The sequence below is a fragment of the Mustela erminea genome, chromosome 1, assembly GCF_009829155.1.
Source record: "Mustela erminea isolate mMusErm1 chromosome 1, mMusErm1.Pri, whole genome shotgun sequence".
Taxonomy (NCBI): domain Eukaryota; kingdom Metazoa; phylum Chordata; class Mammalia; order Carnivora; family Mustelidae; genus Mustela; species Mustela erminea.
This window is the reverse complement of record NC_045614.1, coordinates 10851118-10870587: the sequence shown is the minus strand read 5'-3', so window position 1 is coordinate 10870587 and position 19470 is coordinate 10851118. Positions and strand designations below refer to the sequence as shown.

General features: G+C 39.2%; 1 protein-coding gene across 1 annotated transcript; it reads left to right on the top strand.

The window, feature by feature from the left end:
* Window positions 1–17880: 17880 nt before the first annotated feature.
* On the top strand, window positions 17881–18849 carry LOC116568054 (olfactory receptor 7A10-like). Its single transcript, XM_032303519.1, has one exon. It carries the CDS (start codon window positions 17881–17883, stop codon window positions 18847–18849), a length of 969 nt encoding a protein of 322 aa, XP_032159410.1.
* Window positions 18850–19470: the final 621 nt, after the last annotated feature.

The following is a 19470-nucleotide window of genomic DNA, read 5'->3' as shown; positions in this document are numbered from 1 at the left end:
TTGGCATTTCACTAGCTCCTGTGAGGAGATGGGAGCCACACCAGTCGGCAGAACGCGTGAGCCCTACCACAAAGCTTGAGATTCGCGCGCATGTCCCTCATGCTCCCCTGAGTTACAAAGGCCCGGGCAGCGCTCTTTGACCCGCGCCATTGTTTCAAAGCCTAAGCCCCGTGCCCCAAACTCTCCCCTGACAAGGTGCGCAAAAGCCCAGCCTGGTGCTTACGGACCTGCGCCCCGTTCTCAGTGCCCAAGACGTGCGCGCGACCCATAGCCGCCTCTGAAAGAGGTGCACGCAAGCCGGGCACTCCCAGCCTAGGTCAGCAGCAAAATCTCAGTGTGTGATGGCTGCTTGGAACCTCTCTGGTGGTCGGGAGCTCCCAGACAGCTGCCACTGCCTTGGCTTTGGGTACAAGCAAAAAATCCTGCGCCCCCAGGGTCTGCAACTTGATACCTGCTCTGCCAGTGGCCAAGGGGGAACTTATTTAGGCTCTGCATCCAGACTGAGGCTTCTCTCTGAGAGGGAAGATCAAGGTGCGGTTTGTTTTCCTCTAAAACTACAAAAACCATCAAAGGCGGTCAAGGTGAGAGAAAAAAAGAGTGAACAAGCATACAAACCGCCAGAGAAGAAAAGCCTGAAAAAAACCAGTTTCCTCAGAGCCCACCCCCTTGAGGGGGGCGGGAGGACTTAACTCAGGAAACATCATTGACTGACAACCCATGTGACAGGCCCCACCCCCAGAAAACAAACCAAGAAAGAAAAAAAAAAAAGGAAAAAAATAGGACTACAAGAAAACAACCACTACTTCATAGGAAAACTTGTATTGTTCACTCGTTCCCACTATTCTGGTTCATTTCTTTTTTTTTTTTACACATAGGTAATTTTTTTAACCTATTACCATGACAGTGAGCTGTACAGTACATCAAATTCCATAATAACTTTCTAACCTGAATTTTTTGATACATACACCTATGTTTTTCTTTTGCATTTTTATTTTTTGAATTCCTTTTATAAAATTTTAGTTTAGTTTAGTCTAGTTTATTCCTTTTTATTTTTATCCTCTGATATTCATATAGAGTTAAACTTCAAAGTAATTCCCTTTCCCCAATCAATACTACCCCTATAGGTAAACCAATTTTTAATCCCCTTTCTCTTAGAAAAGTTGATTCCTTTAATAAAGATATCAAGATACATCCAGGAAGAATCAAAACAACCTTCCTCGCACACACTGAGAATTTATAAGAACTCTACCATCTTCTTCCACCAGTGTTTCTGTGCTTTTTGTGTTTGTCCTGATAGCATATGAATTTTACACTTGTGGTTCTTTTTGACGAGATTCTTTCTTTATTTGCATATTTTTTTTTCTTGTCATATACTTGTATCAGTCTTTTTATCACTTTTTGTTTGTCTACTTCATAAATCTTATCTTGGGGCCCATCTGGGCCGAACCTTCTTTTTCATCTTCCTTTACTTTCCTGTCTCTCTCTCTCTCTTTTTTTTTCTTTCCTTTTTTTCTTTTTCTTTTTCTTTTCTTTTGTCTCTAGTTTGGGTGGGGAATCCTGATTGTGCAGAAGTGTTCCAGGGTGGACCTAGACTGCACCACAGTTGATGCACCCAGCTACATCTGTTCAGTCATCTCCCACCAAAATGACTAGAAGGAGGAATGCCCAACTGAAGAAAAATACAGAGGATGGGCCTTCTGCAACAGAGCTAACAGCTATCAACATAGATCATATGTCGGAAAGAGAATTAAGGCTAACATTATCCAGGCAATAGCTAGGTTGGAGAAAGCCATGGATGACCAAACAGAATTGATTAGGGCTGAACTGAAAGCGAACAGACCAGATGTTCACAATGTTAGGGCGGAGCTTAAAGCTACCAGGGCTGCGGTTCACAATGCTCTCAATAAGTTCCAAACTAATCTAAACTCTCTCAAAGCTAGGGTAACTGAGACAGAAGATAGAATTAGTGATCTGGAAGACAAACAGATAGAGAGAAAGGACCAGGAGGAAGCCTGGAACAAACAGCTTAGAAACCACGAAAACAGAATCAGGGAAATAAATGATGCCATGAAGCGTTCCAACATCAGAATTATTGGAATCCCTGAAGGGGAGGAGAAAGAAAGAACTCTAGAAGATATAGTGGAACAAGTCCTTCAAGAAAATTTTCCCAATCTCGTGAATGGAACCAGCATTCATGTACTAGAGGCTGAACGATCTCCACCCAAGATTATACATTCCAAAAAACCATCACGACACCTGATATTCAAATTAAGGAATTATAATTGTAGGTATAATCTCTTGAAAGCCTCCGGGGCAAATAGGCTCCTTACTTACAGAGGGAAGCCCAACAGAATAACGTCAGACCTGTCCACAGAGACCTGGCAAGTCAGAAGAGGCTGGCAAGATATATTCACGGCACTAAATGAGAAGAACATGCAACCAAAAATACTTTATCCAGCAAGACTGACATTCAAAATGGATGGACTATGCAACCACCAAGGCAACACTGCAGGAAATATTAAGGGGGGTTCTATAAAAGATGAAAAATCCCAAGAATAGCATAGAACAGAAATATACACAGTCTACAGAAAGAAAGACTTCAGAGGTAACTCGATGTCAATAAAAACGTATCTATCAATAATCACTCTCAATGGGAATGGCCTAAATGCATCCATAAAACGGCACAGGGTTGCAGATTGGATAAAACGACAGGACCCATCCATATGTTGTCTACAAGAGACCCATTTTGAACCTAAAGATACATCCAGACTTAAAGTGAAGGGATGGAGAAGCATCTTTCATGCCAATGGGCCTCAAAAGAAGGTTGGGGTAGTGATTCTCATATCAGATAACTTAGACTTCAAACTAAAGACTGTAGTCAGAGATACAGAAGGACACTACATAATCCTTAAAGGGACTATCCACCAAGATGATCTAACAATTGTAAATATCTATGCTCCCAATATGGGAGCAGCCAAATACTTAAGAAAACGGTTAATCAAGATAAAGAGTCATATTGATATGAATACACTAATCGTAGGAGATCTTAATATGCATCTCTCAGAAATAGACAGATCATCAAAGCAGAAAATCAATAAAGAAACAAGAGCATTGAATGACACACTGGACCAGATGGACCTCATAGATATATACAGAACATTCCACCCTAAAACAACAGAAAACTCATTCTTCTCAAGTGCACATAGAACCTTCTCCAGAATAGACCACATACTGGTTCACAAATCAGGACTCAACCGATACCAAAAGACTGAGATGATTCCCTGCATATTCTCAGATCACAATGCTTTCAAACCTGAGCTCAATCACAAGGAAAAGTTCAGAAGGAACTCAAACACCTGGAAGCTAAAGACCACCTTGCTTAAGAATGCTTGGATCAACCAGGAGATCAAAGAAGAACTGAAATAATTCATGGAAACCAATGACAATGAAGACACTTTGGTCCAAAACCTATGGGATACAGCAAAGGCAGTCCTGAGGGGGAAATACATAGTCATCCAAGCCTCCCTCAAAAAAATTGAAAAATCCAGAATACACCAGCTGTCTCTATACCTTAAAGAACTGGAGAATCAACACCAAATCAAACCAACTCCACACATAAGAAGGGAAATCATCAAGATTAGAGCTGAGATCAATGATGTAGAAACCAGATATACAGTAGAACATATCAATGAAACTAGAAGCTGGTTTTTTGAAAGAATCAATAAGATCGATAAACCATTGGCCACACTAATCCAAAAGAAAAGAGAGAAAGCCCGAATTCATAAAATTATGAATGAAAAGGGAGATCACAATGAACACCAAGGAAGTAGAAACAATCATCAGGAGTTATTATCAACAGTGATATGCCAATAAGCTTAGCAACCTAGATGAAATGGATGCATTCCTGGAAAAATATAAAGTCCCAAAATTGAACCAGGAAGAAATCGACAACCTGAATAGACCGATACCTAGTAACAAGATTGAAGCAGTGATCAAAAACCTCCCAAAAAACAAGAGCCCAGGACCTGACGGATTCCCTGGGGAATTCTACCAAACATTCAAAGAAGAAATAACACCTATTCTCCTGAAGCTGTTTCAAAAAATTGAAGCAGAAGGAAAACTTCCAGACTCTTTCTATGAAGCCAGCATTACCCTGATCCCTAAACCAGGCAAAGACCCTCCAAAAAGGAGAATTCCAGACCAATATCACTGATGAATATGGATGTTAAGATTCTCAACAAGATCCTAGCCAACAGGATCCAACAGCACATTAAAGATTATCCACCATGATCAGGTGGGCTTCATCCCTGGGCTACAAGGATGGTTCAACATTCGCAAATCAATCAATGTGATACAACAAATTAATATGAGAAGAGAGAAGAACCACATGGTCCTCTCAATTGAGGCAGAAAAAGCATTTGACAAAATCCAGCATCTGTTCCTGATTAAAACGCTTCAAAGGACAGGGATAGAAGGAACATTCCTGAACCTCATCAAATCTATCTATGAAAGACCCACAGCAAATATCATCCTCAATGGGAAAAAGCTTGCAGCCTTCCCGTTGAGATCAGGAACAAGACAAGGATGCCCACTTTCACCACGCTTGTTCAACATAGTATTAGAAGTCCTAGCAACAGCAATCAGACAACAAAGAGAAATAAAAGGTATCCAAATTGGCAATGAAGAAGTCAAATTCTCTCTATTCGCAGATGACATGATTATATGGAAAACCCAAAAGACTCCACCCCCAAACTACTAGAACTCATACTGCAATTCAGCAACGTGGCAGGATACAAAGTCAATGTTCAGAAATGAGTGGCTTTCTTATACACTAACAATGAAAATACAGAAAGTCACATTAGATAATCGATTCCATTTACTATAGCACCAAGAACCATAAGATACCTGGGAATAAACCTAACCAAAGAGGTAAAGGATCTGTACTCGAGGAACTACAGAACACTCATGAAAGAAATTGAAGAAGACACAAATAGATGGAAGACCATTCCATGCTCTTGGGTCGGAAGAATAAACATTGTTAAAATGTCTCTACTGCCTAGAGAAATCTATACTTTTAATGCCATTGCGATCAAAATTCCACCGGTATTCTTCAAAGAGCTGGAGCAAATAATCCTAAAATTTGTATGGAATCAGAAGAGACCCAGAATCACTAAGGAAATGTTGAAAAACAAAAATAAAGCTGGGGTCATCACGTTACCTGATTTGAAGCTTTATTACAAAGCTGTGATCACCAAGACAGCATGGTCCTGGCATAAAAACAGACACATAGACCAGTGGAACAGAGTAGAGAGCCCAGATATGGACCGTCAACTCTATGGTCAATTAATCTTCAACAAAACAGGAAAAAATATACAGTGGAAAAAAGACAGTCCCTTCAATAAATGGTGCTGGAAAAACTGGACAGCTATATGTAGAAGAATGAAACTCGACCATTCTCTTACACCATACACAAAGATAAACTCAAAATGGATAAAAGACCTCAACGTGAGACAGGAATCCATCAGAATCCTAGAGGATACCATAGGCAGTAATCTCTTCGATGTCAGCCACAGCAACTTCTTTCAAGATATGTCTCCAAAGGCAAAGGAAACAAAAGCGAAAATAAACTTTTGGGACTTCATCAAAATCAAAAGCTTCTGCACAGCAAAGGAAACAGTCAAAAAAACAAAGAGGCAACCCATGGAATGGGAGAAGATATTTGCAAATGACAGTACAGACAAAAGGTTGATATCCAGGATATAATGAACTCCTCAAACTCAACACACATGAAACAAGCAAACATATCAAACAATTTGCAGAAGATATGAACAGACACTTCTCCAATGAAGACATACAAATGGCTATCAGACACATGAAAAAATGTTCATCATCATTAGCCCTCAGGGAGATTCAAATTAAGACCACATTGAGATATCACCTTACACCAGTTAGAATGGCCAAAATTAACAAAACAGGAAACAACATGTGTTGGAGAGGATGTGGAGAAAGGGGAACCCTCTTGCACTGTTGGTGGGAATGCAAGTTGGTGCAGCCTCTTTGGAGAACCGTGTGGAGATTCCTCAAGAAATTAAAAATAGAACTTCCCTATGACCCTGCAATTGCACTCCTTGGTATTTACCCCAAGGATACAGATGTCGTGAAAAGAAGGGCCATCTGTACCCCATTGTTTATAGCAGCAATGGCCACGGTCGCCAAACTATGGAAAGAACCAAAATGCCCTTCAATGGACGAATGGATAAGGAAGATGTGGTCCATATACACTATGGAGTAATGTGCCTCCATCAGAAAGGATGAATCCCCAACTTTTGTAGCAACATGGACGGGACTGGAAGAGATTATGCTGAGTGATATAAGTCAAGCAGAGAGAGTCAATTATCATAAGGTTTCACTTATTTGTGGAGCATAACAAATATCATGGAGGACAAGGGGTGTTAGAGAGGAGAAGGGAGTTGGCATAAATTGGAGGGGGAGGTGAATCACGAGAGACTATGGACTCTGAAAAACAATCTGAGGGGTTTGAAGTGGCAGGGGTGTGGTTGGTTGGGGTACCAGGTGGTGTCTATTAGAGAGGGCACAGATTGCATGAAGCACTGAGTGTGGTGAAAAAATAATGAATACTGTTTTTCTGAAAATAAATAAATTGAAAAAATTAAAAAAAATAGAAATGGGCAGAAGACATGAACAGACACTTCTGCAAAGAAGATATCCAGATGTACAACAGACACATAAAAAAGTGCTCCACATCATTCAGCATCAGGGAGTTAAAAATCAAAACCACAATGAGATATCACCTCACACCAGTCAGAATGGCTAAAATTAACAAGTCAGGAAATGACAGATGCTAGCGAGGATGAGACTGTTGGTGGGAATGCAAGGTGGGGCCACCACTCTGGAAGACAGCATGGAGGTTCCTAAAAAAGCTGAAAATAGAGCTACCCTATGACCCAGCAATTGCACTACTGGGTATTTACCCTAAAGATATAAATGTAGTGATCTGAAAGGGCACATGCTCCTGAATGGTTATAGTAGCGTTGTCCATAATAGCCAAATTATGGAAAAAACCTAGATGTCCATCAACAGATGAATGGATAAAGAAGAATATATATATATATATATCCTTTCTTTTGATATATATATTTCATTTGTTTTCATTTCTTTTGAGATATGTATATATATATATATATATATATATATATATATATATACTCTGCAGCCATCAAAAGAAATGAAATTTTGCCATTTGCAACGACATGGATGGAACTAGAAGGTATTATGCTGAATGAAATAAGTCAATCAGAGAAAGACAATTATCATATGATCTCCCTTATCTGAGGAAGTTGGGATGCAACGTGGGGGTTTGGGGGGTAGGAAAGGAATAAATGAAACAGGATGGGATCAGGAGGGAAACAAACCATAAGAGACTGTTAATCTCAGAAAGCACTGAGGGTTGTCAGGGAGAGGGTGTCAGGATAGGGTGGTTGGGTAAAGACATTGGGGAAGATATGTACTATGGTGAGTGCTGTGAAGTGTGTAAGCCTGGTGATTCACAGACCTGTACCCCTGGGGCCATAATACATTATATGTTAATAAAAATTTTTTAAAGAAGATAAACCAAACTCTAATAAGTCTTTCATACTTTTTTGGTTGAAAACCTACCAGATATCTCCCTAATGGGGAGATTTCTGCTTCTTTACAGTCCAAAATGCCCACAGTGGCATTCTGCGATGGCCCTCCACTCCCTCATGTCTAAGTGCTTCCACACTGTGTGTTCATCCCTCCACCACCTCAAGTTAAAGAGGGCAGAGGAAGATTCTATTGTGCCACTCTCTCCACTTTGAGGTCAGATGGATTCCATCCCTGCTGACTTTGCCTCATGATTTTGTCCATGGCCTGTGGAGTTAATGCCAAAGCTCTGCAAGGTCCATTTTCTACCTAATTTACCAAGTGTGTCTCCAGCCCTTTGTGCAGCTCTCTACCATCACTCTGCTTGACAGGATACGTGGAGTATTCCACATGGCCTGGTCAATACTGTTCCTGAAACTTTCCATTTGCTCTGCAACTAGTATTTTCACTGTCTGGTTCAACTCAGATGCCCCCTTTACCAGGAAGTCTTCTATCACCTTCCCCTGGGTAAAGTGTAGCTTCCATATTGGGTTAAATTCTATTGCAGTCTTTACAGCAACTGTTTTCTTACTTCCCTCTCCTACTTATGTGGTGTCTGTTTGTTTCTTCATCACTTTGTGCCCTTGAAACCAAAACAGTGTCTAAAATATGGTGATCCTGTGTTTGCTGAATGAAATCTTAAGTTAATGTACTGATATTTCAAGTCACTTGAATTTCACTCCTTTGATATGCAAACACTTACATCTAACTAGCTTCTGGAAGCCAAAAGTGTCAGGATTGATGGATGTACTAAGACAGAATGAGAAACTTGTTATTTAGTGGGGCACCTGGGTGGCTCAGTGGGTTAAGCTTCTGCCTTTGGCTCAGGTCATAATCTCAGTGTCCTTGGATTGTGCCCCACATCAAGCCCCACATTGATCCCCACATCGAGCTCTCTGCTCAGCAGGAATCCTGCTTCCCCCTTTCTTTCTGCCTGCTTCTCTGCCTACTTCCTATCTCTCTCTCTCTGTCAAATAAATAAATAAAATCTTTAGAATATATAGTTTGACTCTTGCAGTGAGGACAGCATAAGATAAAGAGCTGAATCACTGTGTTGTACAACTGAAACTAATGTAATATTGTATATCAACTATACTTTAATACAAATACTTTTTTAAAAAATAAAGTGTACAGTTTGCTGCATTAAAGTAGTCATACAAAATTTAGGAGCACATTCTGAATAATTCCTTTTGTATGCAATTCCAGAAAGTGCACAATAAGATTTAACTACTTTATTCTGTAACTTATTAAAATGTAATGCCCCAAGCCTCAGTTTTCTTATTTCTGAAGATAACATGGAATATTTTCACTTTATTTCACTTGCCTTTGGAGACATGTCTTGAAAGAATTTGCTGTGGCTGATGTCAAAGAGGTTACTGCCCATGTTCTTCTCAGGATTTTGATGGATTCCTGTCTCAAATTGAGATCTTTCATCCATTTCATCCATTAACCCTTTTAAAATGACTTAGAAAATAAATTCTAAACTAGTTTGTTTCCTAAATACACGTGAAAAACTAACTACCCCCCCAAAAAAAAACCACACACATGAAGTGGATCACATGGTTTAGTTATTAACATCTCCTCAAAGCTATAAATCACAATGTAACCTTTCAATTAAATGAAATCAATGTCAACTCAAGGTTAAGGTAAAGTACAAGGAGGTTAGACCTCTGGAAGGCAAGCAAGTTCATGAGAATTTGGAATACAAAACTGGATTCCCTTGATTTCTAATCTGTTCTCTTGGGAACAGAATCTCAGCAGGAGCAGTTTCTTTTTTGTCCACATAAGTGGCCCATGAGGAATGGAGTGCTCTGAGGTGGGATTAACAGTGGAAACAGTGCCTAATGATCAGACACACAGAGCTGTAAATATCTCCTCTGCTGCAGAATTGCGACAAGTGAAACCTTGAATTGGCCAGGACATGGTTGTTATTTTTGGGTTCCTAAGCCTGGCAGGGGGACCCATGCCTCATTGCTTCCTTTTGTCCTGTCTGGAAACAGAACTTTGGTCTACATCATCAACCATCCAAGAGAAATTCAGACCTCCACATAGAGACCTTCATCTTACAGACCCCAAACTGGTGAGCCTGAGAGTTCAGTAGGTATTTCAGGAAATAATCAAAGAGAATGGAACCTGAGAACTTTTACATGAGGACACCTGAGACTAGGTAGACTCAATTATAAGTAACTTATGTAAAGTATTCAAAAGAGAAGTGTTCAGGACAGTGCAATACAGGCATCATTGTTAATGATATGTTGTGGGAATGGAAGTCCAGTTGGATGAGTCAGGGGAAGGAATGGGGGACCTAAGTGGTTCCATGGAGATTAGAACATATACAAGGAATTTGTAGTTAATGAGATTAGGAAGACACAGTATTAGACTTGGAGCATGTGCAGTGAACTGTTTAAGATGTGTTGGCTTTAAAAATGGGTCTGGAGGAGATCATGCTGAGTGAAATAAGTCAAGCAGAGAAAGTCAATTATCATATGGTTTTACTTACTTGTGGAGCATAAGGAATAACATGGAGGACATTAGGAGAAGGAAAGGAAAAGTGAATTGGGGTAAATCAGAGGGGGAGACTAAGTATGAGAGACTGTGGACTCTGAGAAACAAACTGAAGGTTTTGGAGGGGAGGGGAGTGGGGGGATGTGTGAGCCTGGTGGTGGGTATTCAGGAGGGCACTTATTGCATGGGGCACTGGGTGTGATTTATAAACAATGAATCTTGGAACACTGAAAAAATTAAATTAAATTTAAAAAAAATTCAGTGGTTTCAAGCATATTCTGCATTTATAGAAAACCCCAGACCCAGGCAGGCAACTATTCCCTTGCAACAGCAGTTCTTGAGACATACTTTTCTCAGCATCTTCTCTCACAGCGAGTATTCATATGAAAAATTGTATTTAATATGCAAATACCTTTATTTTGTAATATTTCCTTAACAGGAGGTGTGAAAATAACGGCAAGATTTGTGAGGTAGAAGAAAAACTCAGCAAAATCTTTTCACTGGTTATAATCACTCAGTCACAGGAAGGAGCTGTATTGTAAAATTTTTACAAATACTGATTAATGCCTTTAAAATCATTCAGAAAATCTTTTATTATTTCATCTTTAAAAATTCCCTTCTATTGTAATATATTGTAAATTTTCTGTTGTAAATTGAGACTTATTCCCTTTGTGCATTTTTTCTAGAGGGATATTCAATCACCAAAATGTCATGACATCATAAAGATACCACTGATTTATTGTTTAGATACATTGTTATTTTCCTGCTTTGTTAATTATTCTGGGCATCAGGGAATGTGGACTGGGGATGGAATGCTGCCAGAACCAGGAAAGCTTTCTGCCTGTCACGGCCTCCTAGGGACCACCTGTACTTATTAGATCTCTTTTCCCCCTCATGTACATTTCTTTCCTCTCTGTGTATTTTGAACTGATTTCTTCTGTTTCTTTAAGTACAGGACACAATTAGTGATGGGAATTATGGAGGGTATGTGATGTGATAGCACTGGGTGTTATATGCAACTGATAATTTGCTGAACACTAGATCTGAAACTAATGATATACTGTAAGTTGGCTAATTGAATTTAAATTTAAAAAATAAATACAGGCTACATGATGATCGTATTGAAATGGAGCCCATGTTTTCATGTCCATTAGGGGCTTAGTCACTAGAATTTAAGTACTATTTACACAGTCTTCAGGACAAAGGCAACCTGATGTTGACAGCTTACCTTCTCTCACTTCTTTCAACATTATTGTGGTTAAAGGCAAGAAAAGTATGATAGTAACATAGTGCCAGGATGCCATATTGCACTGTGTTCATGTGCATGCCAATGATATTGTGTGTGTGTCTGTGTAAGTATGAGTGTGTGTTCTGAGGCATAGCAGTCCTCAGGGCAATAGTACCAGAGTTCATATATTCCAATATGTGAATTTTAAATGCCATAATGTTAAAAAATGGATAGAAATAAGGAAATGACTCATCTGTATTCACAGAATACATTGGGCACAATTAATAAGATGCAAAGAACACCATGTGAAGGAAGGATTCCCATCAGTGGCAGGAAAGCCACCTCTGTCCTCAACATTCTCTGTCACCACTTGTCACTACTCTCCCTCTGGCTCATTCCCTCACCGCACTGACTTCATTTTGAGATCTGCATATCTGCCTTCTGCAGGGCCTTTGCTCTGTTTTCCCTTCAGGACACACACCTAACCCAGATTTCCTCCTTCCTCCTGCTTAGTGTTTTCTGGAAGCCTCTATTAAAATGTCACCTCACGGGGTGTGGTGCAAAAATAATGAATACTGTTATGCTGGAAATAAAAAAAAAAAAATGTCACCTCCTTTGTAGGTCTTCTTGAACTCTTTTTAAAACTTAACACTCTTTCATAAACTCCTTTTTATACTATTTTTCCCCTTCACAGCACCTGTCACAATCTAATATGATATATATATATATATATATATATATATATATATATACACACACACACACCTGTATATATACACGTGTGTATATATATTATATATGTTATTATATATAATTATAATAATATATATTACTTCTTCATCATTGGATTATATGGAGTTTTCTTTTTTCTCCAAGTTTTTATTTAAATTCCAGTTAGTTAATAGATAGTGCCATATTAGTTTCAGATGCAGAATTTAGTGATTCAACAGTTCCCTTTTTTTTATTAATTTATTTATTTTCAGCATAACAGTAATCATTATTTTTTCACCACACCCAGTGCTCCATGCAATCCGTGCCCTCTATAATACCCACCACCTGGTACCCCAACCTTCCACCCCCCCGCCACTTCAGACCCCTCAGATTGTTAACAGTTCCTTTTTAAAAAAAATTTTTTTTGGTGTTCCAAGATTCATTGTTTATGCACCATGCTCCCTGCAATACCTGCTCTCATTAATATCCACCACCAGGCTCACCCATTCCTTCACCTCCCTCCCCTCCAAAACCCTCAGTTTGTTCCTCAGAGTTCAAGTCTCTCATACTTCATCTCCCCTTCCGATTTACCCCAATTCACTTTTCCTTTCCTTCTCCTAATGTCCTCCACGTTATTCCTTATGCACCAGAAGTAAGTGAAACCATTTGATAATTGATTTTCTCTGCTTGACTTATTTCACTCACATAATTTTCTCCAGTGCCATTCATGTTGATACAAAAGTTGGGTATTCATTTTTTCTGATGACTGAGTAATATTCAGCTGTATATATAGACCACATCTTTTGAAGGGCATCCCTGCTCTTTCCACAGTTTGGCACTTGTGGCCATTGCTGCTATGAACACTGTGGTTCATATGGCTCTTCTTTTCACTATATCTGTATCTTTGGGGTAAATACCAAGTTGTGCAATTTCTGGGTCATAGGGTAGCTCTGTTTTTAGTTTTTGAGGAACAGATGCTGGATTTTGTCAAATGATTTTTCTGCATCAATTGAGAGGACCATGTGGTTCTTCTCCTCATATTAATTTGTTCTATCACATTGATTGATTTGCGAATGTTGAACCATCCTTGTAGCCCAGGGATGAATCCCACCTGATCATGGTGGATAATCTTTTCAATGTGCTGTTGGATCCTGTTTGCTAGGATCTTGTTGAGAATCTTAGCATCCATATTCATCAGTGACATTGGTCTGAAATTCTCCTTTTTGGTAGGGTCTTTGCCTGGTTTGGGCATCAGGGTAATGCTGGCTTCATAGAAAGAGTCTGGAAGTTTTCCTTCTGCTTCAATTTTTTGAAACAGCTTCAGGAGAATAGGTGTTATTTCTTCTTTGAAGGTTTGGTAGAATTCCCCAGGGAATCCATCAGGTCCTGGGCTCTTGTTTTTTGGGAGGTTTTGGATCACTGCTTTAATCTCGTTACTAGATATCGGTCTATTCAGGTTGTCGATTTCTTCCTAGTTTTCCAGGAATGCATCCATTTCATCTAGGTTGATAAGCTTATTGGCATCTAACTGTTGATAATAACTTCTGATGATTGTTTCTACTTCCTTGGTGTTAGTTGTGGTCTCTCCCTTTTCATTCATAATTTTATGAATTTGGGCTATCTCTCTTTTCTTTTGGATTAGTGTGGCCAATGGTTTATCGATCTTATTGATTCTTTCAAAAAAGCAGCTTTTTGAGGAGACTCCACACTGTTTTCCAAAGTGGTTGAACCAATTTGCATTCCCATCAACAGTGTAGGAGGATTCCCCTTTCTTCACATCTTCTCCAAAATTTATTGTTTCTTGCCTTGTTAATTTTTGCTATTCTAACTGGTGTAAGTTGGTATCTGAATGTGGGTTCTACACTTCCATACAATATCTGGTGTTCATAAACACAACAAGTGCCCTCTTTCTTCCCCATCATCTTTTTACCCATCCCCCTTCCCACCTCCCTCCAGCAACCCTCAGTTTATTCTCTACAGTTAAGAGTCCGTTTCTCGTTTGCCTCTCTCTCTCTTTTTATTGTTACTTATTTTTATTAACATATAATGTATTTTTGACCCAGGGGTATAGGTTTGTGAATCATCAGGCTTACACACTTCACAGCACTCCCCATATCACGTACCCTCCCCAATGTCCATAACCCAACCACATGAAACCATGAAATCTCCACATCACCACTCCCCCCAGCAACACTCAGTTTGTTTTGTGAGACTTAGAGTCCTGGTCCCATCTTGTTTCATTTTTTCCTTTGCTATCCCCCAAAGCCTCCACTCTGCTTCTCAATCTCCTCATATCAGGGAAATCATATGATAATTGTCTTTCTCTGATTGACTTATTTTGTTCAGTGTAATACCTTCTAGTTCCAACCACATCATTGTAAATGGCTAGATTTCATTTCTTCTGATGGCTGCATAGTATGCCATTGTGTGTATATATATATACCACATCTTCTTTATTCATTCCTCTGTTGATGGACATTCAGGCCCTTTCCATAATGTGGCTATTGTGGACATTGCTGCTATAAACTTTTGGGTGCACATGCCCCTTCAGATCACTAAATTTCTATCTTTAGGGTAAAAACCCACTTCTGTGATTGCTTGGTTGTAGGGTAGCTCTATTTTCAACTTTTTGAGGAACCTCCATGCTGTTTTCCAGAGTGTCTCTCTTTTTTAAAGCACTATGTTTGCTTGCTTTGTTTTCCTAAATTCCATACAGGAGTGAAATCATATGGTGTTTGTCATTCTCTGACTGACTTATTTTGCTTAGCATAATATATTGTAGCTTTATCCAGGTAATTGTAAGTGGCAAAATTTCATTTCTTTTAATGGCTGAGTAATATCCATTTATTAGTCAGTACACATTAGACACTCTCCACAGTTTGGGCTACTTTTTCAAATTACTGGGGTTTTTTATTACAGCTATTAATTTATTTATTTTCAGAAAAACAGTATTCATTATTTTTTCACCACACCCAGTGCTCCATGCAATCTGTGCCCTCTATAATACCCACCACCTGGTACCCCAACCTCCCACCCCCCCACCACTTCAAACCCCTCAGATTGTTTTTCAGAGTCCATAGTCTCTCATGATTCACCTCCCCTTCCAATTTACCCCAACTCCCTTCTCCTCTCTAACACCCCTTGTCCTCCATGATATTTGTTATGCTCCACAAATAAGTGAAACCATATGATAATTGACTCTCTCTGCTTGACTTATTTCACTCAGCATAATCTCTTCCAGTCCCGTCTATGTTGCTAAAAAAGTTGGGGATTCATCCTTTCTGATGGAGGCATAATACTCCAGAGTGTATATGGACCACATCTTCCTTATCCAGTCGTCCGTTGAAGGGCATCTTGGTTCTTTCCATAGTTTGGCGACCGTGGCCATTGCTGCTATAAACAATGGGGTACAGATGGCCCTTCTTTTCACGACATCTGTATCCTTGGAGTAAATACCAAGGAGTGCAATTGCAGGGTCATAGGGAAGTTCTATTTTTAATTTCTTGAGGAATCTCCACACGGTTCTCCAAAGAGGCTGCACCAACTTGCATTCCCACCAACAGTGCAAGAGGGTTCCCCTTTCTCCACATCCTCTCCAACACATGTTGTTTCCTGTTTTGTTAATTTTGGCCATTCTAACTGGTGTAAGGTGATATATCAATGTGGTTTTAATTTGAATCTCCCTGAGGGCTAATGATGATGAACATTTTTTCATGTGTCTGATAGCCATTTGTATGTCTTCATTGGAGAAGTGTCTGTCCATATCTTCTGCCCATTTTTTGTTATGTTTGCCTGTTTCATGTGTGTTGAGTTTGAGGAGTTTTTGATAGATCCTGGATATCAACCTTTTGTCTGTACTGTCATTTGCAAATATCTTCTCCCATTCCGTGTGTTGCCTCTTTGTTTTTTTGACTGTTTCCTTTTCTGTGCAGAAGCTTTTGATTTTGATGAAGTCCCAAAAGTTCATTTTTGCTTTTGTTTCCTTTGCCTTTGGAGACATATCTTGAAAGAAGTTGCTGTGGCTGATATCAAAGAGATTACTGCCTATGGTATCCTCTAGGATTCTGATGGATTCCTGTCTCACATTGAGGTCTTTGTATCCTTTGAGTAAATATATAGTAGAACAACCTACAGAATATGGAAGATATTTGAAAAGACATATCTATAAACAATTAGTATCCAAAATCTGTAATGAACTTATCAAATTCAACACCTCAAAGAACAAATAATAAAGTTAAGAAATGGACAGAAGACTTGAATAGACAATTTTTGAAAAAAACACATACAGATGGCTAACAAACATATGAAAAGATGCTCCACATAACTCCTCATCAGTGAAATACAAATCACTACATATATACAATATATATGCATACTCTAAATACAAAAACTACAATGAGATATCACTTCACACCAATCAGAATGGCTAAAATTAACAACACATGAAACAGCAGGTGTTGGTGAGGATACAGAGAAAGGGGACACTTTTGTATTCTTGGTTTGGAATGCAAACTGTTGCAGCCACTCTGGAAAACAGTATGGAGTTTCCTCAAAAAGTTAAAAATAGAACTACCCTACATCCAGCAATTGCACTCCTACGTATTCACCCAATGGATGTAGGGACTGTTCTTTCTCAGCACCCTGTGTTTTTTGTCTAGAAGATGGCAGTGCTCAACATGAATTCCTCAAATGCAGGAAAACATTTCTAATTAAAATTGTAATATCTGCCTTCTTAGGGCAAAGGCTTAATGGGAAGGAATTCCTATTTGGAGATGTCAGGTAACATCCCTTAAATGGGATCAGATCTATACAAAAATATATATATTTCTTACTAATGGCAAAACATAAATTATAGTATGTCACTTTGTTTATAATGCCCATTTGCTACAAGCCAAAACTGCTAGGTATCATCTCATACCTCTCAGAATGTCTAAAGTCAACAACACAAGAAATAACAGTGGTTGGTGAATATGTTGAAAAGAGGAATACTCTTTCTCTGCTTGTGGGAATGCGACCTGATGCAGCCATTCTGGAAAGCTGTAAGGAGGTTCCTCAAAAAGTTAAATAGAATTTCCCTTTGATCCTGCATTTGCAATGCTGGGTATTTACTCAAAGAATACAAAAATACTAATTCAAAGGGATACATATTCCCCAATGTTAATAGCAGCATTATCTACAATAGACAAACAATGGGAACAACCCAAGCATCCATCAGTTGATGAATGGATAAGGAGTATGTGGTATGTTTTATACGTATAATGGAATAAGAGTCAGACATAAAACATGATGCTTGCCATTTGTCTGACACAGATGGAGGTAAAGAGTATTATGTAAAGTGAAATAAGTCATTCAGAGAAAGAGTAATACCACCTCCTTTAACTCAAGAGGAACTTAAGAAACAAAAGAAATGAGCAAAGGAAAAAAGGGAGGGAGAGAGGGAAATAAAGAAACAGACTCTTAACTACAGAGAACTCACTGCTGGTTACCCGAGGAGAGATGGTGGTGGAGGATAAGGAAATAGTTGGTAGGAATTGAGGAGAACACTTCTGATGAGCACCAGGTGGTTTGTGGATGTGTTGAATCACTATATTGCACACCTTTAAGTAATATTATACTTTACATCAACTAACTGAAATTTAAATAGAAACCTAAGTAATAAAAGAAAATTAAATGCTTAATTAATTAATTAATTAAGATCTGTTTGTTGAAAATTATTATGTTATTTTTTTTCCCCTGGTAGTCACGTCCACCAGATGGAACAAGGTAATGATACAGAAATTTCAGATTTTATTCTTCTGGGATTATCAGAGGAACCAGAAGTTCACTCCCTCATATTTGGACTTTTCCTCTCCATGTACCTGATCACTGGGTTTGGAAATCTACTCATCATCCTGGCTGTTGGCTCTGCATCCCACCTCCACACTCCCATGTACTTCTTCCTTGCCAATCTGTCCTTTGTAGACATCTGCTTCACCTCAACCACCATCCCTAAGATGCTGTGGAACATCCAGGTTCAGGGAAAAACCATAACATACGCAGGCTGTATCAGCCAGATTTTTTTTTTCAATGTGTTTGGATTCCTGGAGAATTTACTCCTGACAGTAATGGCTTATGACCGTTTTCTGGCCATCTGTCACCCCCTGCACTACACAGTCATCATGAACCCCAGGCTCTGTGGATTGCTGGTCATGGTGTCCTGGCTCATCAGTGTTCTGAATTCCTTGTTACAGAGCTTAATGTTGCTGCAGCTATCCTTCTGTACAGGCATGGAAATACCCCATTTCTTCTGTGAAATCAATCAGGTGGTCAGCCATGCTTGTTCTGACACATTTCTTAATGACATGGTGATGTATTTCGGAATTGTGATTCTGGGTTGTCCTCCCGTGGCCGGAGTCCTTTACTCTTACTTTAAGATAGTTTCCTCCATATGTAGAATATCATCAGCTATTGGCAAGTATAAAGCATTTTCTACCTGTGCTTCTCACCTCTCAGTTGTCTCCTTATTTTATTCTACAGTCCTGGGAGTGTACCTTGGTTCTGCTGCTACCCAGAGCTCCCACTCAGGTGCCATAGCCTCTGTGATGTACACGGTGGTCACACCCATGCTGAACCCCTTCATCTACAGCCTGAGGAACAGAGACATATATAGGACTCTGAAAAGAATTGTTGGGGTTCTAGTGTTGTATGTGCCTATCATCCTGGGGCTGAAGAAGTGCCCATGAATTCAGGGATCACAGACTCAGAGCCAGGAACTGCCATTCTTCTATTGGGCTGTGGAATTAGAATCTGCTCCTTCTGCTTATTTCCTGGATTTTCATTTGTTTGAATTCAAATTCTCCATACATTTACAAAACCCATTCTATTAAGTTCTGCTCTCTCTGATATACAGTTTCCCCTTTATCTGTCCTCATAAAATTCTAATATTTTCCCCAACCTTGGTCATACATGCCTAGAAATTTCTGTATCTTATACTGGGCAAGTTGGATTTCTTAAAAATAATTTCATTTCAAATGACTTATACCATGCTAAGTAAATTTTCTCTAGATATCCCAAAAGTGTAATCATGAATTATATTTTTCATGTGGAAGAAACTATACTTGGCCATGAAGTCCTTTACATTATTTATAGATTAAAATACAAAACCATAGTTTTATCTTGAGTCTGTCAGGGTTTTTATATATCTATCCTCATTACTTTTCTTGTGAATGTTGAATCTAACATTGTTCTGTTTAAGTCAATTAAACAGTCAGGCTACTGACATGAATGCTCAGTCTAGGAGAGCCCAGACATTCCCCCACATCTCTGTGCTTGTGGACATTCCCACAGATGATTCCCTGACCAGA

Coding starts and splice junctions, on each gene's coding strand:
- LOC116568054 (XM_032303519.1), top strand. CDS start 17,881: ATGGAACAAGGTAATGATACAGAAATTTCAGATTTTATTCTTCTGGGA.